The sequence below is a fragment of the Meleagris gallopavo genome, chromosome 6 (genome assembly GCF_905368555.1).
Source record: "Meleagris gallopavo chromosome 6, MGAL_WU_HG_1.1, whole genome shotgun sequence".
In the NCBI taxonomy this organism is placed as follows: Eukaryota; Metazoa; Chordata; class Aves; order Galliformes; family Phasianidae; genus Meleagris; species Meleagris gallopavo.
Window position 1 is genome coordinate 45,432,984 of NC_139409.1, and position 25,100 is coordinate 45,458,083.

The following is a 25,100-nucleotide window of genomic DNA, read 5'->3' on the forward strand; positions in this document are numbered from 1 at the left end:
TCTCTTGTGGTACATGATAACAAACTGCAACAAATGATAACAAACCAGGTCCTAGGACATAGTGCTTCATATTTAAAATAATTTAAAATAAGTAATCCCCAAATCTGTTATTTGACACTTCTTTGACAGCTCTCTTCATTGAATTTACAAAGCATAAGAACAAAGACAACCACATTGTTTTAGAGGGACATGCTTAGCCATACAAAATCACCCTGGATGCCATTGCAAGATTTTTAAAGCATATCTGTGTAACAGACTTCAATTCATGTTTAAAGGAACATTTAATGTTATTGCTAGAAATTATATCACCATCAGCAAAACGTAATAAAAGCAATGATTACTCAGCTATCTGCTCTACCACAACAAAGTAATTCCAAACAATACAGTACCACTGCTTCATGTTTGCAAAGCCAGATTTATTGTATTTTCCAGACTCCAGCAAGAAACACATATTAAGAAATACATATTAATCACTGCCCTAATGAAAACAATATGCAGTTAGCATTTAGGTTGTCACATACAAAAGATAAGTACAGACTAAATTAATCCTAAATTCAAGGAACCCCACACCTTTTTTTTTTCAGTGAAATGGTCAAATCTGAGAGAAAAATTTTAATTAATAATCTAAATTTTAGTGTATATGCTTTTGATGGGCATAGGGCGAAATAAAATTCCATTCTGACCACAGCTGTGAAAGGAAAATAACCACTGAACCACTTGCTTATGTACTAAAAGCTATGAGCATACAAAGCAATACAAGCCTGGCCAGCATTTCTCTTCCAGATCGTGGAAGCCTTTGGTTTTGGTCATGCTATGAGACTATGGGCCAGTAAATTATGTATCCTATTTATGTAAGGCTTCCTATCACTGTCAAATTTGATCATTTCTCTTCACTAAAAGGTACCCTAGAAAAGCAAACTATCTGTGGCTGGGGAGGAGTCCAACAGCCACTAAGGAAGCGACAGAACTTGATAGCTTTGCCAAAACCACACCAAACCTCTCAGTATCACTGTTTTCAGCCAGACGAATAAACTGCTACCTGATACGTGTAAGAGGACAGTGACCTGGCTTTAAATATATTTGCAAATAATAAATAAAATGCAGAAGTATAAGCTAACTAATTTCATTTGGTAAAAGCTCAAAACCCTATCACCATTCCACAGCTTTGAGGGCCTGAAGGTACATGCAGATTCAGTTTGAATTTTGTTTTAGAAGCAAAATATGTGCATTTCTTGCCCTTTTTTGGTTATTTATTTCCCTTACTGAAACTTTTTATTCTGCCCACCAGAAAAAGATGTCAAGATGACAAGGTTTGAAATGCTAACTAAACAACAAATATGGCAGGCATCAATGGAGTAGGTGCAAAAGAAAGCAAGATTGTCATTTTTGCTTAGATCTCAGTGCCTTCCAACCAGACCATATACAAGGCATCTAAAACCTCTTTCTCCCTCTGATTCCTCCTCCCATCTTCCCATATCTGTCACACAACTTGGTCTTTCACATTATCTGGATTGCCAGGCACTATCTGAATCATGATTTAGCCTTTACTAATTATATATCAAGAACAGGTTTTTATCCTACCTGGAAGTATTTGGTGTTTCCATACTCTTTGAGCAAAGAAAGACTTTTGAAGATAGTTACAAAACATTAAAGCCTTTTAGAGTGTAGTACCTCTTAATCTCTTTGCATAGGTTAAAAACTAGTATTGCCTTGAAATGAGAGTGCTAAAGTAAAATATGGCAAGAAAAAATGTCTCATTGCACCCTATTAGAATATTTCTCTCAAAGTGTAGCAAATGCAAGAAAACTTTGGCTTACTTTTTTGAGGTGCCTCTCTCTCTCCTTACTTTCCTGCCCTTCTCCCAAGAAACATAAAAGATTTTGCATGTTGGCTAGCACTACATGAATAGAACTACTTCTGTTTCTTTGCAGAAAGGAAAAAAAATCAGCTCAAATATTAGACTACTGCCTTTCTGAAGGGCAGTAAGAAAAAAACAAAAGCAAAGCAAAACAAAACCAAGTGAATGAATTTCCATACTTTTGATGCACACTGTCTAACACGGAATATTTTTTGGTCAGGGATGAGATCTTGAGCAGGACATTTCCACTCAAGTCTCCAGAAGTAACAACAACAAAATCTAGCTTTTCCTACATTATATTACCATTGTTTCAGTCTGCTTATGCTTTGTCTTCATGAAAAAATAAAAAATGAAACCTTTGCAAAAAGGAAAATCAGCCACAGCTTAAATAAATAGTATTTATAAATATTATCTTAGTGGTAACTATATAGTACTTCAACTGCATCACTGAACAGATTAATGTGATGAAAGAGATCTTTTGTGTTACATACTTTACTCAGTTAAATGTTTATGTTCTCTTTCAAGAGAAAACTTACAATTCCCAAAAGAGCAACAATAAGCTTGAAAAATAAGGTTAGACGTCAGCAGTTGACTATTAATAACTATTCTCCTAGCTAATATTTGTTTGCCCGGGGCAGCCAGTGTCCATAATCAGCATTCATCTTTCATCTTCCTTGGCTGGGCTGTCTGGCAGGTGCTGGGTGGAGTGAACACCGAGGGGTCGGCAATACCCAGCTTTAGATCAAAAAAGCGAGTGGAGGTTGTCACACTGTAGTTCTTCGTATAGGTTTCCTGCACTGGGTAACAGTCCTTGACTGTGTAAACGCCAACCCAAGATTCCACTGAAACAAAGCAGAAATTTGACTACTTTAGATGACAAACATGAAGGAATGTGTTATACTGACATCGGAGGGGCCATCCCTCAGGCAAAACCTATAGGCTGGGACTATCCATATTTCTTTGTGGGACCCTATCTTTCTGAAAGACTTAATGAAGAATTGAGAAATAGTTTAGCACAAGATCTGGTGAAGTTTTGGAAAATTGAACAGTACTTGCAGTGGAATATGTTGACTTTTTGTTATCCTACAGGCCAATAGTCGCTAATTAGCTCTAGGTTCCTATGCAGTCTGCTTACCATGGCAGCATTCCCCATTAGAAGATACAAGACAACACCAAGAAGCGCCACAAACTGGTACCGATTTAGAAACCATGCTGATCTTAATCCTGAACATTTTAGTGTCAAGCACATTTTGAATTGCAATTCAAACTTGGCACTGGTATGTTACATTTCAAGTGTACCTCTTCTGAAAGAATGTCACTACTAATTAGTTCCAAATTTAGTTGTTTTGCAAAAATCTGTTTTCTTCTCATTTTTCATGTTACTTTCATGTCAGCATTTATTCTCCTCACCAGTGAAGCACTGTAATGCTCAGGGAGTTGTCTTCTCAGGAGGTGAATGCCTTCAACTTGGGTAGTGTAGGGACATGCCACCTTATACTCTGGCCTTAACAAGTTGAAAGGTGTGATTACTGAAAACTCCATTTCACACTGTTGGATCTCGACACAATCTTAGACAGTAGAGTTCCCACAACCATATGAGACGTCCAGTTTCTTCCTGTGCATATTCCTGCACTCACCTACACAACTAATTGTTTGTCTTCTGCTGTGATGGAGACTTTACACCAGAACTGACATTTCTACTGGGTCACTCATTACTTCTGGACTATACTTAATGCTGATCTCTTCCACATATGTGATGCAGCAAGTCTGTCATTTTTTTTTAACTTCTGTTTAATTCCACAAAATGCTTACCTCAAGAGTCATTCTGTCACTCTCTTCTACCCTTGTCCTGTTATCACCACTACTTCTATTTCTGACATTAGTGCAATCAAAGCAGTTTCTGTTGAACACCACTCACTTTTAAAACCTCTATTTTAAATGTATTTGATTAATGCATCCCTTCTGCGATCTCTCTTTAATCCTTCCATCATACACCACTTTATCCAATTACTTCATGTGCTTCAGATCTCTTTATAGCAGAAAGTCACGAGGTTACAACATGCTTCCTCTGAGTACTATCTGTATAAAAATTTTTCCAGTCTCGAGGAAGCTTATTTTCTCTCACTCGGCAGCAATCAAACACTTAATTTCTGTTCCTCCAGTATTGTTTCATATGCTTTCATATGTACCACTACAGCATTGTTGGAAACAGAAAAGCTCCGAGACAAAATGCACGTACAGTAACTAAAAAAAAAAAAAGGGTGGCAAACCAAGCAGTATTTGAACACACCTCTCCAGGACATTGTAACGTACCAAGAATGTCTTAATCTGAGTGAGTTGCTTTTTAGTATCCAGAAACGGAGGATTCTTTTCCTCAGCAAGTCTTTCATCAGAATTTTGAATGAAAAAATAAAGCAACATATAATGCTACCAAGGTATTCTGCATCACCACTGAAACCTTCACAACTTTAACAGCACTGTGCTTTCTGGAATCCATCAAGTATTATCTGAAAGGTGAATGAGTAGACAAACTTAAGGCATTATTTTTTCAGAATGATCATACAGAAAAGCACTGGAAATTTAAAATACTACAGGATAAAAATCGCACATCATTAACTGAAGGTATCAGGATACTAAGTTCCATAAAAGTTCACAAAATACTGGATCTGAAAAACAAAATTCTTGGAGTGAGTGATAATTTGTCACTTGTAGAATACCAGAAGATACATCGACCTAGTTACAGAGGTCTAATGATCTTACCCTTCATTTTATTTCTACTTTTATTCAAAAAATATATATTTTCCCCTGGCTAAATGCTCAGATTCCCAATCAGCTCATATATTTGGTGGCTATAACCTTAAGTACGGCAGTAGGTGATGAGTAATGCCATAAATTTCATGGGGTTTTAAAATTATTTTTATAGTTGTCTGGGTCATCACTAACCCATAGGCAAAATTGAAGCCAGTGTGCTAATAAACTGCTTTGCATCCAAAATCTAACATACCGTACCTTGGAAAATTCAGCCTACTTTCTTTATGATGCAGGTGTTCATCTGCCAAATGCAGAACTAAGCCTTTGGAGCAGATGTTTCTTACTAGTGTTGTGGATAACAAAACTTTGGTGTGTACTAACAATGTCCATCACTGCACAGCCATGTATTCTATGACATTTGATACTAGTGTGTAGGACAAATGCTTTGTTTCTGTTATATCTTTAAGAAAAGACACGCTAGCTTGTGTTCCCAATTATGAAGTCTGCTCCAAAAGTGATGCCTCCCATTTTATTATGTTGACCCATAATGTCAGAAGCAGATGTTGGTGGCATGGCAGTAGAGATTGAACCTTGTCACCAATATTCCGTTACATTTTGTTGCCCTGTGTAAATGAATTCCTCCATGTGGAAAAAATGGCACCCACTGACAATCGCTGGCTCTTGCTGACAATTTATGAGGAACAAACAATGGATGTCAGCACTGTGAGGTGGTGGTGCATTTCAGCAGTGACAACAGTGGGTCACCTCCACCGGTGCAGATTTTTTACACGCATGGCATGCAGGCTCTTATTCACTATTGGTTAAAATGCATAGCTAATGGTGGCGACTACACTGAAAAACAAGTGTTTTGTAGCTGAGAGTTTGCTTTATCAAACAGTACTGTTGTGCTCTTTGTATCTATTGCAGTTGTCATGGAAATAAATAGGAGGCATTACTTTCCAAGTGACCTACATATATTACTGTTATTCTATAGATCAATTTTGCATTCAGGCTGCTAGATTCAGGCAAAAAATGATGGTGTTCTATGCCAAAATCTGAATGATACAGAATAAAATACAAATAAATCCCTTAGGCATATTTGATCCTGCTGAGATACAAAATATTTTCTTAATAAAATGCACTGATAATAAAACAATGCTGTACAGGGGAAATATTTATTGTGCCTTCCTGCAAACTTTATGGAAACATGGAAGGCTGAGGTGAAACATGAACAATTTTATTTTTCCCCAGGTAGCAGATGATTATTATTGTTAAGATTAAACAAAAGCATGCACATACATTTCCTGGCTGGTTTTCTGTCAGACCATTCCTGTACCATAATTTGATCTCCAGGTCCCCCGATGTAGTACTGATCTTCAAATGTTGAATTGGCAGGGATATCATATGGATCCCACGGCTCAGTCAGAGCAATCTTCGAGCAGAGCTTTGTAACTTGCTCAATCTGAAACATCACTGCATCTTTATACAGCAGAATATACTCAAAGAATCTGAAATAAACAAAAACAACGATTAATGTTGATAACCTTCTATACTAAACAAGGAGCACTGTCAATTAACTAAACTTGCCCTTGATTTCTCAGTCTAAGACCATTTTCACTTGCTTTTGACTCTGCCAAACTTTGAGAAAGGCTAACCAGTTCGGCTGAAACTTCCCATGCTGAAAGTTTGTCTCAGCTGACTCTTTCCAAAATAAATAAATCAGGCTCAACTGGCTCAGCCATTTCTGAGAACAACAGAACAACTTTTCTGAGAACAACCAAAAGAAAAACATGTTATTATTACTAGTTTTGTTTTGTTTTTTAATAACTTTCATTAAAAAGCTCTATTGCCTCCATGTTTTGGAGAAAAAACTTGAGAGTTGGCAGGGGAGAAGTTTTTACAAAAAGTTGCCCGTACTTGGCTAAGTTATAAGCCTTTTGCAAAACCTTTGTTGTTTGCATAGACTGAATAGATTCAAATCTCCATGAATGTAGCAGAGCCTTTCTTTGAGCTGATTAGACGTGGTATTTGCCACTCTCCAAGATGCTCCTCTATGGAAATCCACGTAGTATAGTGAGACATGCTGGTGAAGCAAGAATAGATGGTCTCAAACGCAGGTCTGAGGAGCTCTTCCTCCTACTGGCAAAATTTATTACAGAAATTTACCAGATCCAAGGAAGTAGTGACAGCAGAAAGCAGAAGACCAAAAAGAAATTAAAAAAAAGAGGCAGGCATAAGAAAAGGTGTGGAGATCAGTGAGATGGAGAGGCCAGAAGCTTAGGTCAGTAAAATGGATAGTTAATAAGGATTTAAAACTGATCTGCATTTAGACTAAGAGCTGACAAAGCTCTACTCTCAGGGTAGATAACAAACCTCTTCATGGACATTTTCATGTAGTCTATACTTACAGAAGTTGCTTCCACTACAAATGCTATGACTTTAGCTATGAGAAGATGATAACATCCCGACAGAGTTGAAATTATTGCAAGTATCAGCTGATATTGAATATACAACCAAAAATTCCAGGGGCCTAACTTCTCTGGTATGCTTAGCATTATCAATCACATGACACGTTGTTCAAAGCACAATTTAGAGCATCCTCATGATGGCTCTGCACCTTTGGCAAAGGAATGTTGGGATCCAAACTCTAAATTGCCCAGAACTGTGAATTCATAATTAGGAGCATCCCATGAATTTCTCAGCTCAAGTATTTGGCTACAGTATGCTGTCATTCGGTGACTCTAGAGAAAAGACAGGGACAACATTAACTGCCTAGCACAGCTTCACCTTGCTCATCTGTAATAGTGTCTTCTTCCATTTGCAATTCCTTGTCCCCAACTTTTTAGAGGGATTTAAAGTTTACATAAAACAGAGTTGACATCAAAACAATAAAAATGTTAATTGCTGTACCATACAACCATTTAAGATAAGAGTTACTTCACCCACTCCTAACACAAAATCACTTGAAGGCTGCAATATGGGAAGTGCATAAGAGAATCACAGAATCATAGAATGGTTTAGTTTGGAAAGGACCTTTAAGATCATGTAGTTCCAACCCCCCTGCTATAGGCAGGGATACCTTCCACTAGACCAGGTTGTTCAAAGCCCAATTCCAGCCTGACCTTGAATGCATCCAAGGCAGGGGCATCTACAACCTCACTGGGCAACCTGTTCCAGTGTCTCACCACCCTCACAGTAAAGAATTTCTTTCTAATATGTAGTCTAAATCTACTCTCTTCCAGTTTAAAGCCATTCCCCTTGTCTTGTCACTACATGCCCTTATAAAAAGTCCCTCCCCAGCTTTCATGTAGGCCCCCTTCAGGTAATGAAAGGCCACTATAAGGTGCCCCTGGAGCCTTCTCTTGTCCAGGCTGAAGAGCCCCAGGTCTCTCAGCCTGTTTGTGTAGAGGAGGTGCTCCAGCCCTCTGATCATCTTCAACAATGCTGAAAAGCATCTTAGCAACATTCTGAAGCATCATCATTTCTTGTGATACATGCAGGATCACTTACGCAGCTGTGTGTGGAAACATGGGCAAGCTAAATGGCATTAGCCAGTCTGAACAGCAATGAAGAAAATAAGTGAACCAAGTTGACATGAGGTAAGCTGGGGCATATTGCTCATGCCCAACTCTGCACATGAAAAGTAGCTTATTCAGCTTTCTGTGAGGAAGTAAGTCACTGGGCACATTAACAAGATTCACACAGAGGCTGATTGTATATTAGCTTCCCTGTGGTAAACCATTCTTCTGCCTAAATCTTAATAAAATATTCCTGTTTTTGTGATAACCATGTCAGAAAGCTCATATGAGTCTAAGCTCATCTGCCATCAAGTTAGTCAAAGTTGCAGATCAGTGATGATCTACTGATGAATCACTTAGTTCCTCATATAAATCCAAGCCTGTTTTCAAATAACCACATCTGTAACTGTTGCCTCATACTCAGACCAGAGAATAGTCACAAGAAAACCAACACACACTTACTGCTGTTTGTAACCAGGCTCTAATGTCTCAACCACTGTTCAGCTGGCTGCCCAGCCACTCTCAAGAAAGCAGAATAAGGCTGATGAGACTAACAATACCTGAGATATCTGAGTGATAATATAGTTGATTCGTGAAACAACAAAAATGTATATATTAATTAAGTGGTATAAACTATTGGGAATAAAATGTATACGCTTTCATTTCTTTTTTCCTTTAAATCCTCAATTAAAACTTTTTTCCCACAGTAATTTTATGTGCATTTTTAACAATACTTTTTTCATTATTTCTGTTTCTCTATTGTTTCTTTCATAAGTAGTTTCATGGAAGAAGTATCTTATGTTCTATATATTAAAACCCAAGAGCTGACGTCCTTGCATGAGGGACACATGCCACCATCTTTACTCAAACGAAACAGTAGTTCAAACCTCAGTCTGACAAATGCATACCTTGAATTTCTAGCACACAAATAGCCACTGCGACTTCAGTAAGATCATCTAAATAATTGCAGAAGCTCACAATCCAGAGAAGTCCGCTTTCTTGACTTTGCCTTCTAAATGCAGATGGCAATGTGTGCATTTCGAAACAACAACAATGAAAACAAGAATTTGAAAAATGCAAACAAATCCAGCTGATCACCAAACATCTCTGTAGCATACATTCTGCAGAGCAAGAGGCTCCACCACCCACATTTCTGCTTCCTGGAGAGGCAGAGGGAACAACTGTGGCCCAAATACCAAAGATATGATTTGATGCACTACTGGCAGGAATAGCGACACACAGACAAGATGAGAACCAAAGAGTGTGGCTTTACTCGTGTGAATAAGGATAAGCAGGTGAACTTATCTGTACAGTCACCAATAATGATTATTTTAAACAGAATTGCTCATGTGTGTGTCCTGAAAATAGTGAGCACAGAAACACAAGTTTGCACAGGATCTAAATTTAACTGCATATGAAAGGTGAAGGGTTAAGCCGTTGTTTTATAAAGGGAACCATTCACCAGCCAAAGTTAATAATAAAATGTGTGTGGATATAAAAATTACAATCTAGCATATTTTAAAACAAAATATTTAAAAATCATTTCCTCTTTTTTTCTGTAACAGCCAAGTCCTAAGTGTACTGCCTCTATTTGCTTTAGGTGCCTGAGATTTCACTGGCTTGACGGAAAGCACAGACTTCTGAAAATAAGGGTTGGCAAAGAAACAGAGGAGGAAATTATTTTTAATTAGTTGTTTTGTTTTTTTTTTTTTTCCTAAAGAAGTAACATATTTGTAGCCTGTGCCCACTCCTTATTTTATTTTTATAACAATTTCATTCCTTAAACTTTAATTTCAAGAAAGCCATAACCCCCTCACATGGCACAATCAGGCAGATTTGCAGAAGTTACTTGGATAAGTTACCTTATTTGTCCAACTGAGACTATTTCCTTTCTTTCCTGTCCTATTCTGTACTACTCTATCCCATGCCTCACGCCCTTTGTACACTATGTGCCTAATGGGACTCTCGCTGTTCTTAATACTCTCTTTGTCTGGGCCTGAAAATGGATAAATTCCCAGACATTAAGACATACACGTTTCTTGCTTCTATACATTAAATAATTTCTTAACATTGGACCACATCTTATGCAAACAATCCCACTGACTTTGCTAAAAGTATGTGGAATACACGCTGTGCTCAGTATCCTGCTCTCCTGACTTGAGGAAAGTCCTTTTCTAGGGAAGAGGCCAATGAACGTATCTAATTACCAGTATTTTGAACAGATCATCGAACTGCACGTTATGAATGCAATCCAAAACAATAAATTCACTTTTTAAGTGATACGAATACTCAAATACTTAATACTAGTAAGAAAAAAGTCACGAGACTCAAAACAGTGGTAACTGCTTTGCTCGTGTCCTTCCACAAAGGTGCTGTGGTACCTGATGTGGCTGTAGCTACATCAGGTAGTGTTCAGTCCCACACATCCTCACCACTCCCATCATTCACTTCTCCATCTCCATAGCTGTCTCCCAGTCGCCAAGCCTAGAAAGAAGGAGCAGCCAAGTGGCCTTTGTATGAGCTAGGGCAACAGAAGTGCTGGCAGCAGCAATGCCAAAGCCTATGGGATGTACCGAAACACTTCGGAGAGGGTTACTTGCTAAAGAGAAACAAAATAAAGGTTTGAGGTCGAGATGAGGTGAAAGAAATTCCTTGTACTTAAAATTTGGCTGATATCATTTTGCTCTGCGGCTTTGGACAAGTAACTTAACAGTATGGGAGCCCTGAGATTCCGTTCTTGTTATTTGTTTTTTGATTGCTGTAACACCAATCAGAGATCAAGAACCACTTGTGCCAGGCTTTGGATTAACAAAGAATAAAAACACAACTCCTGTCCCCCAAAACAACAGAACAACGGTTCTCATAAAACAGACTTTCCTTTCCTGCAAAGACATGTGGTCTCATGTGTCCCAGATTTTAACCTGCTGACTCAGTTCTTCCAGCTGCAGCCATTGTGTCCCTAGAACTTCCACTCACATTAGTCAGAACTTAGAGTACTCAGTAATTATTATAAAGCAACTGGAAAAAATGAACGCAAAATGTTATGTATTATTTCTATCGGAACTATTGTACTGCTCAGCAGGGAACAGCATTTGATATTTAAGGTATCAAGTTGAGCTTTCTGCAATTATTTCAAAGCTAACTTTGCCTTATTGTGTGAGATTAACCGAAAGCTTGGAACATCTGTCTGCCATTGTAGTATTATTTCATTCTTTGCCAGCTCTATTTGTAAAAGGGCATTATTAAACACTGTGAAAGAAATCAGAAACATTTTTAACTAGAGGGAATTCTACTAAAATCACTCTAAACAAATCCTTTCTTCTGTACACACACTGGTACCTTTGTAATTTTAGAGTTTTCTTATACTCTTTTGATAACATAGCCCATAAAATTATCATATCAATACCAGACTTGTATTGAGGAAAGATGTACTAAGTGAATGGAGACCTTCACTAGAAAGATGACTACAAAATCTCATCTTCTCACCTTCTCAGATTAAGAACATTTTCAAAGGAGCAGAGCTGCTAAGCAGACATTCAGACAGTTGATAAACACTCTTCAGGTCAAGAACATTCATCTGCTTCTGGAAAGCTCTGGATATCTCATTTCAAAACTGAGAAGCATTCGTTTCTCAGTATATTTCTGGGAACTCCTTTCCTCTTTCCCATGAAGTTTCGGTAATTTCAGACTTGTGTTTTTCTTTTGGTGTATCAGACCTCAAGAACAACAGTAATTTACCATATTTGATCTCACATGTTTGGCAGTGATGCTGGACTATGGTATATTGTACAAATATAGTATTGTGCAAATACATGTGACAGCAAATGTAATCTGATACTGTGTCGAAGCAGTATTTTTTAGACTGACTTAACTCATTCACAGATTGTAAAAACCCTTTTTTAATTTTCAAGATGACCAAGCCCTCTGTATCAGGTGTCTAACTAGCACAGTATGTGAGGAACTCTGAAAACATTAGCAGTTTCTGAAACAGAGAGAATCAGGCAGGTTAAATCCTATTAATGTTGAAGTTCATTTAGTGGGAAAGTCGTAAAAATAGGAAACAAAAGCTGGAAAGTCATAATCATTCAGTTCATTAACTGAAAGATTACATATTTCATTGCCTTTAATTATAAAACTCAGTAAAAATTATGCAATACTTTATTCTTTTAATTGTTTTTATTTTTTTGTTTTTTTCCCCCATAAATTAGATTAGTTACTTGGCAAATAGTAAGGGAAATTAAGTTATTCAGTAAAAAATGCTCTTTCCCTGGCTGTCTCTTTTTGGCTTTTCGACATCCCATAATAAACAACCTGATCCATCAAGTGGCACCCTTGAGTACCACGCATTCCAACTTAAGTCAAAATCCAGGAAAATAATGAAGTATATTGTGTTTAAGGGAGCACTGTCCTTAATGGAAAGGACTTCTACATTTCCATAAGTAATGATATATTTGTGAACTGGAGCCCCTTAGACAACAGCATAGCTCAAAACATTAGGATTGAAAGATGCAGTCAGAATACCATAATGCTTTTCAATAAATCAGTGGAATCACCTCCTAGGGATCAAAATGTAATTGAGGTCAGAGATTATTTTCTTTTTCTGGGTTTGTAAAGAGGCTAGTGGGGAGTTGCTGCACTGAGCAAGTTAATGATGATATCAAGTTTACTTGGAAGTCACAGAAGAGCTTAGAGAAGAATCAAAATGAATGAGCAAGGCCAGGACTCTCATCTCAATATATATTAAAGACCTCAGAAAGCACAGAATGGCAAGGAGGGAAATGACAGAGGTACATTACCATTTGTTTATGTATTATGCTTTTCATTTCCATTGTATTATATACAGAAGGGAAGTAAACAATTCAATTGAAGGAACAGATGCTAAGAACTGAGACATAAAATGTTCTTTCGAGCATGCAACTTTATTAAGGCACTCCCTGAGCTTAGAAAAACATAAAATAAAATAAAAAGTAAGCAGAAGTTTAACATGTGGAGATAGCCAGAAAAATCATGCTTACAATAATTTAGAGTAATTCCCAAAAGAAAAAGGATACAGAAAAGACATACCTGTGCTCCTGTTTTGAATTTTACCTGTAATTGTGAGATTTATCTGGAGTTATTACACTTTCTTCTGAATCAGGCTTAGAGATAGCATATCAATTTGGATTTTAGCTCTGCCCCCATATGATAGTATCTATTCTACACATAAGAAAGACATAACAGAATAAGATCCATACTCAAAAATAAATAAACAATCTCCCCCTTAAAGACATTTATTTTTGAATAAAGTAATAATGAAAAATAAACATTATCTTTGCAGCTGGAATGGGCATGTATATGTATATGTATCTTAACTTCCACAAACAAACAGAAAAGGATCTTCAGATATTATGAACAGGGAACACATGAAATCCAAGAGAGCTATGTTACTCTTCACTTAGATTGTAAATTCCATCACCCACATACTTGGCCAGTTAGCTGCTCTTCAGTATGAACTCCTGGATAAAAATAATAAAAAAGTTTGAAGAACAGATTGCCCTTTACAACAAATAGTGAGTAGGTCTCTCTTCTGATAGAGCAAACTCTTACTTCATGGTGGAACATTCCCTGGAAAAACTTGTGAGGATGTTCACTTGTACCAGATTACTTCCCCAAGATGTAATGATTTCCATCTTCCATCTGCAAAGATTTCCTTAAAAGGGATGATTCAGGCCTTTCAGATATCTGTCCAATGTAAAAAAAAATAAAAATAAAAACACTAGATCTATTTTCAAGGGATTTTGGAAGTCAGGCCAGCTAGGATAATCAGACAACACAGTTTGAAAGTTAAGTACACTTTAGCTTTCTAACATCTTTATCCAAAGATCTAAATACAGTTTATTTTTAAATAAAAATTTGTGGAAGATGGAGATTCACTTCACTGAAAATAAATGCAACCTGAAGTTCTGGCACTGCACTTCGTTCTCCCTCCCCACCTCCAACGTAAAAATAACTTCTTTGTTTCATCCATAATTCTTTGTGCAGGTCTTTTTCCTTCAACAGCTATAAATAAAAAATAACACTGTTTGCTGAGCACGTAAATTAGAGACTGGATTCAAATGCAAAGAGTTGTGTGCATGAAAAGTCCAGGTGAAGTTAACTGAATGTGTGGAAAATAAAAGAATTATGGAAAAGAAAGACATGCCTGCATGAGAGAAAACACAGAATTAGAGACAAATATTAATTGCTCCATGCCTATAAAGCAAATGACATTTTGAACACTTATCTGATGACCTGTGGTACAATAAATGGCGATGATTTAGGAAGGTTAGTTTATAGTGCTGGGTCAATCAGAAGTACCTTCACTTCAGACAGAGAAGGACAACATGTCAGATTTAAGGCTGAGGAATGACACACAGATGTGAGCAGGAAGACAGCAGAGTACAGCCCTGACTATAAGGAACACATTGTGATTAGAAAGTTAAAAGCAGAGGATTGAAACCCTCGTGTACTTGTTGAGTAGTGTCTTACATTTACCCATTCTTCTGCCCACATCTCCATAAGCACATAATGATTTTAGTTCTTTCCCATTATATAATGAAGAAACTTCCAATCCACAAAATGCTTTACTGTGGGAAAAGAAAATAGCTAAAAGCTTTCAGTGTCAATATTGAGAAACCAGTTAAAATGGAAATACCTCCTTCCTCCAGAACAGATCCATCCTAGGCCTGGTTTCAGTCATTATTGGCTTTTTAATGAAAACTGTACTTCACCAATGAAACAGTTAGAAAGGGTCTGAAGTAGATTAAAGAAGATCAGATTTACCCAGATCATCTTGATCAGCTGGAATATCCATTAAAAATTATGATCAGCATCACCATATGCAAACTGTTAAAAAGGACGAGGACTATACAAATTCACGAAGATGGAATAACTGCTTGGTCAGTAGCTTTGAACAAGAGCATCTGTGAGTAGATGACGGACTAAAGATAAATCAGGATACAGACCTGTTGCCAAAAAGTAAATCTCATTCTTAGACCTATTAACAGCAGCATCAGATGCAAGACACAGGAGGACATTTATTAGCCCTGATGAGGTCAGAGTGGTAACGCTCCTTGTTTTGGATGCCATGTAAGGGAACAGATAAACAGACTGGATATAGTCCAGAGAACAGCAGGAACAATGTGATGTTTAAAGGAGATGACCTGTGAAAAAACTGGGCATGTTTAGTCTACAAAACCAAGATTACAGTATGACATGCTAAGCTTGCTCAGTACATAATATGAAGAGAGTTGAGATATTCTGTATGTGCAGTGTTGCAAAGAATAGGTTTCTGTGTCTTCTTAAGGTGCAAATTTTATGAGAAGTGTTAAGAAAAGCAGGGGTCAGAGACATTCCAAATAAGGCTTTCCTTCTCCAGTAAGAAGGAACAGGTTCTATGGCAACTCGGAGACCTTCTCAGCCTTATATGTAGCTGATCTTAGAATACTGATGGCTGCTTCCTTCTTCTGGTAACAGGCAAGTTTCATCACTAAGTTCTCATATTGTCAGTTGTATGACTGACTTGGATCCTCAACACTGCTGCCTACCCAGAAGTACTGAAAAAACTTAGGTGAAAATTTTCTGAGTCTTCCCAAAAGCAGTGGTAGTGATTGCCCATCCTCTCTGCTGGGTTTCTGCAGAGGATAGAGCTTCCATTCTTATTTCATGGTGAGTCTGGGGATGAGAAGGATAGTGCCAGCTCAGATAGTCATAGAATGCCAGAATGGTTTGATTTGGAAAGGACCTTTAAAGATCATCTAAATGAACCCCCTGCAATGTAGGGATACCTCCCAGTAGATTAGGTTCCCCTGGGCCTCTTTCAGCCTGGCCTTGAACACTCTCAAGGATGGGGCATCCACAGTTTCCCTGGGCAAACTGATGATCCCCATCACAAAGAAGATGCACAGGCAACGGAAGTAGAGACAGGTATGATATGGATTTGATGGGTGGACTGTTTGATGGACAAAGAACTGGCTGCAGCACTGAACCCAGAAGTGGTGGGCAATGACTCAATGTCTGGACTGAGATCAGTGATGAGTGGAGTGCACTTCAGCAAGTTTGCGGATGACACAAAGCTCTGGAATGCAGTCAACAAGCCCAAGGGACAGGATGCCATCCAGAGGGACTGAGACAGGCTTGAGCGGCAGGCCCAGGAGAACTCCATGAGGTTCAACAAAGTACAAGGTCTTGCATCTGGGTCACAGCAATCCCCACTACCTATACAAGGTGGGAGAAGAAAGGATTGAACACAACCCTGTCAAAAAGGACCCGGTGGTACTGGTGGATGGCAAGTTGGACACGAGCCAGCAATGTGCCCATGCAGACAAAAAACCAACCATATCCATATCAAAAGAAGCATGGCCAGCAGGTCGAAGGATCTGCCCCTCTACTCTGCGCTGGTGAGGCCTCACTTGGAGTACTGGGTCCAGATGTGGAGTCTTCAGCACAGGAGAGTCATAGACCTGTTGGAGAGCATCCAGAGGAGGTCCACAAAAGTGATCCAAGGAATGGAACACCTCCCCTGCAAGAACAGGCTAAGATAGCTAGAGTAGTTCAGCCTGGAGAAGAGAAGGCTCTGAGGTAATCTGATAGTGGCATTTCAGTACCTAAAGAGGGGCTATAAGAAAGGAGATAAACTCTTTAGCTTGTTATGTGGTAATAGGACAAGGTGAAATCATTTCAAACTTAAGAAGGGTAGATTTAGGTTAGATATAAGGAAAAAGTATTTTACAGTGAGGGTGGTGAGGCACTGGAACGGTTTGCTCAGAGATGTAGAAGCCCTGACCCTGGAGACATCCAAAGCCAGGCTGCAACAGCCTCTCAGCAACCTAATCTTACTGTGAATGTCCCTGTTCATCAAGGGGAGTTGGACTAGATGATCTTTAAAGGTCCCTTCCAACTGTAAGGACTGTATGATTCTATGATCTCTCTGTGCTTTTACAATTAATCTTGACTTCACCATCTCATTGTTTCCAGTAACTGAGTGAGTCAAAAGACCTCCACAAACAGTCTAAAATCAGGTCAGAGGAGACAAGATTCAAGTGGTGCATGCTTAGAATTCAGAAGGAATAATGAAAAGTCCAAACTACTTGTTAAAACTGATCATCACAAAACTGTGGGTTTACTTATTTATTATCATTATTAATTTATTTTATTGTTCTCTATTGAGTTATTGTGCTTCTCATTATTACAGCTTCAATTTCTCTACCTTATGTGAGGAGCTTCCAGCAGTTATCACACGTTTTACTTGTAGGGAGACCGTAAGCAATATCCATGATGCACTGCAAGAAACAAAAAAGGAACCGGTGGCCACAAAGCATTCAGAGATAGAAACATGGAAGAGTTTGATTTGATTTGTTTTATCCTATCAATCTTTAAGCTTCCTTAAAACAATATCCTAAGGAAAAGGTATTTAAAGACAACAGAAAGGAAATTACAGGAGTGAGAATCAAAGGCGGGTTCATCTGGAAAAAAACACAACAGAACAACATAATGATCTACCTTTAAATATAATGCTGTAAATGCTACAGCAATGACACTGTTGCACAGTAGCTGAAAATGACAACCTACCAATGTGCTCTACGTAGTCAGGGCTCAGGATGTTCTAAAATCAACTGGATTGCAAATATATAAATATTTAATAGATGAATGCACATTCCAAAACTTGCTTGAGGGTACTCATCAGCACACTGACAGAGAATTTGCAGATTATCTGTCAGTTCATCACAGAAACAACAATTCCAGAAGACAAAGCAATCAGCTAAAGTAAGAGCAGCTAAGAATACATTCTTATTTTTAAGAAAGTCTATAGCCATTTTAATTGTATTAAGAACCTGCCATATTTATTTTTCATTCAGGGGAGTTCTAAGAACCAATAGCAAGAAGGACAAGACCTGTAAATAATATCGGTATAAATATACAGTGCTGGCACTGCTGAAAGTTTTCCATGACTCAGGGAAAGGTCACTAGACATATTGAACATGTTTAGACTACTCATGCTGAGTAAAACATGACAGAAATAGGTTTACCATTTAGTATCTGACACGAATACACACTGAAGTCTTAAGCAAACAGGTACATCTGCCTCATTTTGGGGTGTTTTCCCAACACATAGCCCAGCGTCACGTGTATTATATTATACTGGCATGGAGCCACAGTCTTCTTTGAGCTATATAAAAACAAGTTTCCTTTACCATTACTGCAGTTTTAATAAATACTATTATAAAATAATTCCTGTTTTAAAAATACAAATAACTGTGTTCTCTGTATGGTGTTAACACTGTTGATCTGTGGGGAGAGACAGACCTCCTTCAGCAGCAACCAGAGAAGCAGAGGATGAGGATGAGGATGAGGAAGGCTTTCAAAGCCAACAAAGCCCAGTGTTGGTATTGTCTGCCCTCAGCCTTCCAAACTGCAGGCATATCACAAGGCAGAATGAATGTGGTGGTATGCAGTCTGCTAAGATCAGCTGCAACAAAGCTTAATTTCTACATAAACAGCTCAGGCTAATAATATAAAATGATATAATATAAAAATTTTGGCTATGTATTTGATGCTTGTTCAGATATTGCACACAATTTTCAGCAAACATCATACGTATACTGTTCTCCTGCTTTCTTAAGATTTTAAATGACATTTTCTAAAATGCAAAAGCTATCTATGGATTTTCACAGCCCAAAACTGCACTCAAATCTTCTGGAGGATAAATCACCAAGAGCAGACTGCTTATAAGTGGGGCTATAAATTGCAATCAGCAGATCATTCATTAGGCCAATGAGGAATGAGAATTCTGGAAATCTGAAGAATACTTCCATGGTAAAAGAAATAACCCAGAAAACACTGAACATACTGAACAGTGTTTGTAGTTGCTATTGATACAGTACATAAGCATCTCAGTTACAGTACCTACCCTGCAGAGACATAAATGCTTTCTAAGTGATTTTTTCCACTCTTTCAGAAGAAGGACATTCAGCAAACCAAGCTGTGTTTCAGATATATGTTAGGATTCCAAACACCAAGAACTGATGAGATCCTCCCAGCTGACCCACTATGAATACAGTCACTAAGGCTCAGCTAAGCAGACAGGGCACCAACACTTGGTGGTGCCTCCACTAGCAGCTCCTGCCTTCCTTCCACTGTGGATCACTTGGACCTTCCTTGACTATGGTAAACAGTGGGTATCCTGAATGTGATGAATAACATCCAATTCTGCCTCCACCTCTGTGTAATGGTTTTCTACCCCAAAAACTAGATTACAGTAAGGATTTACAAACTTAAAATACCTTGTGTAAGAGGTTTATTTGTGAAAACCTCCACTCTTAAAAGTTCTGAAACAAACCACAACTGTGAGAAAATCCAAAGAATACACAGAAATCTATAGAGAATCACAATCTAGATGCTTACACTTGGTTTTGGAGACAGGCCCAAGAAAGCAAGCTAATAAAATGGCAAATCTTTCCTTTTCTGCTAATGCTGAGGTAGTTTGATGTTGCATTTTCACTCTTCAAGAAAAATAATCTTAAGGCATGCCTACTCTCTCCTGCCCTTGTCCCTTTTTGTTGTTTCCTACAATTTTTTCCTCTGTAAAAAGTAGAGTAGCCACCACACCTCCACACTTTATCAAGCACCTTGCCCAATCTTCACTCTTTCCTGAGAAAGGCAAGGTAACAAACTGGTCTCATTTTGCAGATTCTTCTGTGTTTATGTGTACAGGTATTTGACATGATAAATAGAGGCTTCCTAGTCCCCTGATGCCACCACTGACAAGAATAAAGATATGAGATTCTTGTACGGAAGATGCAGGCCAAGAAATCTGGATCTCATAAAGCAGCGATACATTAATTCGAGAATTAATTGTAGTAAGAATTCCTCATCCTGTATGGAACTCCGTTTTCCAAATAATAAACATCCTCTGAGAATTACCATAACTGCGTAGCATGAATAAACTTTCCAGTGCTGGCTGCCTAACAGTATGGTAGAATCATAAGTTTCCTGGCAAAAAAAAAAGTATCTGAATAGGATAAAACCACAGTTGCAAATGGTTGTAGGAGATACTGAAAGAATAAAAAATGAGATCTTACTTTGCTGCACTCATTGCATCAACTCTGTGAACCATACAACTGTTTAGAAGTCTTCAGCACTGCCAGGAACAAAACTGCTCTGAAAACTACTGCATAACCTAGCCATTCCCTCTCAGAAACATTCGTTTCTGAAAGAACAAGGTATCCATGCAGACAGATTACTTAAAGAGTACAGGCTGCCCAGAGAAGCTGTGGATGCCCCAGCCCTGGCTGTATTCAAGACCAGGTTGGATGAGGCCCTGGGCAACGTGGTGTAGGGGGAGACAGGGAGTTGGAATTGGATGAGTTTTAAGGTCCGTTTCAACCCAAACCATTCTGTAATCGTATGATTCTATGGAACTCCCAGCTCTTCAGGAGCTGTAACAATATAAACCTAGCACCAACCGTCCTGTGCAAGGTTTCACCAAAACTCCTGGCAATAAATAGCAAATGCAAGTGCACCACATGTTTAGGAACACTCTCGCCTGCTGAACCACCTGATTTTCAGAGGAACTAGCAACCTTACCCTGAACTCCCACAAAGAAATGACAGGAGGACAATAAACTGCTTGCTAAGCATGGCACTACCAGATCTAACAGATATGGGCAACATATTGTGATCTCACAACATTTCTGCTCTGTAACTGGTCCCAGTCACAGAATAAGAACAGAGGACAAAAGCAGAGATTTTTCTCCTTTATCCCACTGCTAAATAGTACCATTCTGCAGTAATGGTTTGAGGGAGCTTTCTTTTTTTACCTCATTAAAGCCTTAAGGAAAATTAAGTTAATTCTTAAAACAAAACAAAACAAAACAAAAAATTAGAAAACAGTTTGTTTGCAATAGGCAACCAAGTGTATTTGTTACAGATACCAGACAACTTTCACTTTACTCTTAACTTTACGAAAGATGTTGACAGTGTGTTTTGAACATGTACTCAAAAATATGAAATAATACTTGGCAGTAGCTATAAAGATGCAGACTCCCAAAAGCATTTTAGAACACAAGAAGTCAACCAACAAGTAAAGCCATTTCTGGATGCATCACTTTTGAACTATTCAAGTGACCTAAAGGTCACTTATGCAGAACTTTATCATAATGGATTTTGTTGTTTTTTGTTTTTTAATGGGGTAAAGGAATAAGGTTCATCACAACTAGCCTCAATATGTGACGTTGCAGTGCATGTGGTAATTCTGGTCTTCTGCATTGTTTTGCCTTCAGTCACAGTGTCACAGTGTCCTCTGGATACATAAAATACATGTAGAAAATAAAATATCCAGTAAGCGTGCAATGTTACCTTCCAGCTCAGAAGGACAATGAAGTTTAATGAACTTAAGGAATATTTCACTTTAAAATAGTTTCAACTGCAGCAAAGCTGGATGAAAATTGTTGCACTGGGTTAGAAGTTCCAAAGATACAAAAGAAGGCAGCAATCAAGGTGACTACTACTTTTCCATATTCTAAAACCTTGGTGTTCTTATGTATCCTGTAGCCTCTAGATGGCTCTTTGGGGACATAAGGGTTGGACCAAACATTTCTCTTAAGTTTTGAAACACATTTTTATTTAAAGACATACCCAGAAAGCTCCAGATTTAGACTGATTTGGTATCTGAGTATATCCACAGCATCTAATAATCCAGATTGTCTTAATTGCTAAAGTCTCCAAGTTTTTTTTTGACAGACAAGAAATTATTACTACATTCTGAATTGTTTTATATGCAAGAGAAGCATGCTATACACATGAAGTGTGCATCCACACACCTTAATGGTGACTTTTACATTACTTTTCCAGTACAATAGTGTTGGAAAATGATCACAGCAGCATGGAATTATTGAGCTGGGAGTCCCTCTGGGCTGAATTTGGCTCACAAAATACACTCGAGACCATGCTAGAATGTGAGGGTAAATTTCATTTCATGAAAGGGGTAAAATAGGCTTTCATGGAATGAACAGCTATGTAGATCCTGAGGCATGTGAAATCTTAATAGTCAATGATTGAAAAATTGTAATGACTACAGTATGAGTACTGTACAAAAAGAAAGTGCCTGCCAAATTCATGTTCTGATGCCAGAAATTCAGAATTAGAAAACAAAGTCTAAAATAGCAGAAATATGCCCATTGCTAAGATACAGAAGCAAGTCTTACTGACCATATGAACATAGCTAATAAAATTATCAGAGTAAAAAGAATAGCAAAAATTACTATTACCTTGTTCACTTTTTGTGGCACAAGGGATGCGTCTTTTAATAATCAAGAGAGACATAAAACCAGATATGTGCACATAACCTTCAAAAAGTGATTAAATTGATTCTCAAATAAATGTTTGTCAAGGAACTACATTTACAAAAAATGAAAACAAATTCAGATGGAAACAACTGATTCTTTCTTAGTACCACTTGTCACAAATTATTTTTTTGGACAAGGACAGTCGTGCTGCTGTTGGAAACCCCTAATTTGCTCCTGCGTATGAAAATATAACAGGTACCAACTCTGGCAGGCAATACGCTGCTGTACACAAGGATTGTCTCACATGTTGAGCTTTCTGTCCTTTCATGCATGGGAAAGAACTCCTGGCAGAAAACCCCGTCCTTGACCTGTGGCTCTCAGATATCAGAAAGCAACCACACTACTGGGAAAACAGCCGTGGGAGGACAAAGTTTCCTATGGAACCTAAACTCTCCTCTCAACATACATGCATCTCCCTCAGGACCTTAAAAACGTGGCAGTAAACAAAAACAACTGAAATAAACAGGTCTGCTTGGCAGTGGCGAGGAGAGGTTTCACTGCCCAGCGTTACGCTCAGGTTATGCAACGTTGTGCAGGCATAATGCTCCTTATTCTAGGGGAGCCAGAGCGTTGCACAATGTGGCTCTGTTCCATGCAGACTTCACATCTCCCCAGCATACCAGGCACTATACCATACCTTAAAGACACCCCGAAGAAAATAATTTCCCCTTCAAGTAAAGAAGAGCAACAGGTAAAAATACCTTGAGAGAGAGAACTTGGCAAGCTGCAGGCATGTGATTCCTTGCAAATCGAGCTGAAGGTCATCTGAAGAAGGCTGTGGAGTTGAGCAGCATGAGGGTGAGAGGCTAGAGAGAAGATTCTCTCCTCAGATCCTTACATTGATTTGATGCTGAAGAACCTGGCTTGAGAAGAGAACCCTGTCCTTAATGTAAAAATAAAAAAACTATCAGGCCCAGATCATTAATTATAGTTAGAGCTCGGAGTTTCTAACCTGCTTTCTATTGTGTTCGTCACTATATTGCCAACAGTCCCTTTCTAAAACTGAATCAGCTCCTAAACGTACACATCTATTCACATGCCCCTTATTCCTGATCTTTCCTACAACTGGGAAGTGTGACACATTTTTCTTTGCTCGCACTTCCTTAAATTCAACCTTCCTGCATGTCACGTGAGAGAGAAGTGTATTTAACACTTCTCCTGGATGACTTATTCGCTATGCCACTGTGCTTTCTGTGATTGAATTGTCATATCCTGTGAAACTGAATGATCAGCCCACAGCAGAGTGGAGAGGATGGGAAGATACCAATCCTACTTTACAATTTCCCAGCAGCTCATGACCTGGGCTACAAACAACAGCATAAATTGCTACCATTCCTCTGACTTGTCTGTGAAAACACACTCCAGATGAAAAACCTGCCCTATGCAGTTTCTAAATGGACTAATCTGTTGATATGTGAAACAAATCAGTTCTCTAGCTGGAGCCAAAGATTCTCACAGATTCTCATCATGTGAACAAATCAATAGCAATGCTAAACAATCACAACTACAGCACGGACATCAAGTTTGTTTGCAAACAAATGGATTGCAAAGTGAAATGTGGGGAAGATTAAAAAAAAAAAAAAGGGAGAAAGCATTTTGTACTTTATTAAAACATCCTGCCTCCTCCCCTGAACACTTCCTCTCCTCTAGCTGGCAATCACCTACCAAAATTTATCCTTGGAAGCTCTGGCAGAGGGTGTGGACCGGATTCAGAGACACAGGTTTTATCACCACATCTTCCAATTGCACTCAGATGACACAACATTGAAAGCTGTCCATCACAGTTATACCATTGCTGTCATCAACAGGACTAGAGATTGAACGATGGTTTCATTGTTGGCAGTGGGGATCAACCTCAGGAATTGAGTTTGGAAACGGACAAATGTATTTCTTCTATACATTTCCCATCCCACGTTACAAATGTGCGTCTAATGTAAAGCTCTAGGATGTGATCCTTGTGCCAAAGGAAGTTCTCATTGACTTCACTAAGCTTGCAGCTCTGTGTTACAAAAGCAAGCAAGAAGTCGTGAAAAGATCTTTTGCCCATTAACCCAAACTCTTCAGCTTTTCAGTGTCTCTTAGATTGTAACACATGCAGCTGTCACAGTCAAAACCCTTCTCTTTTTTTAAGGAAATACATTTCCACTCTACATGGAAGATGAACTATGAGTCCAAACTATTCAGTGTGTTGTAGGGTCCTACAGCTCTCTCTAAATTCACAGAAGCAGTACTAGCTCCTACAACCTGCCCCTGGGATCGTGCACCAGCCACTTCATACTGGACCAAACTCCCTCACACAGCTTTTAACCTTTTGGTCCTTCTACACTCAGGAGACCCAGAGCCTTAATTTGAACAGATTGCAAACTGCTCCTCTGTTTCAAGTTGCAGAAATATGTGTACATAATATCCTCAGCGGCATCCTGATTTAGCTTAAATCTTTTTCTGGCATGTCTAATACTACAAAGAAGCCAAAAGTTTCAATGTCCTGTACACTGCAAACACACATTATTCTGGGGAGTTCAAGCAAACGAGGATGATATGATAAAAGGAAGGATGCATCCCCTCCTCTAACTTTAAAGAGTTCAGATGAATAATAAGGATGTAGGCCAAC

The 25,100-nt window shown here is 38.5% G+C and overlaps 1 protein-coding gene across 1 annotated transcript in view; it reads right to left on the reverse strand.

Moving 5' to 3' along the window:
* Positions 1-395: 395 nt before the first annotated feature.
* EPDR1 (ependymin related 1) overlaps positions 396-25,100 on the reverse strand; it is a 30,020-nt gene continuing 5,315 nt past the window's right edge. The window contains exons 2-3 of the mRNA XM_085226581.1: positions 5,909-6,117; positions 396-2,700 (exon numbers count right to left, since the gene is read on the reverse strand). Of these exons, the coding sequence (XP_085082707.1) occupies positions 2,510-2,700; positions 5,909-6,117 (400 nt within the window). The 3' untranslated portion in view covers positions 396-2,509. The remainder of the gene's footprint in view (positions 2,701-5,908; positions 6,118-25,100) is intronic.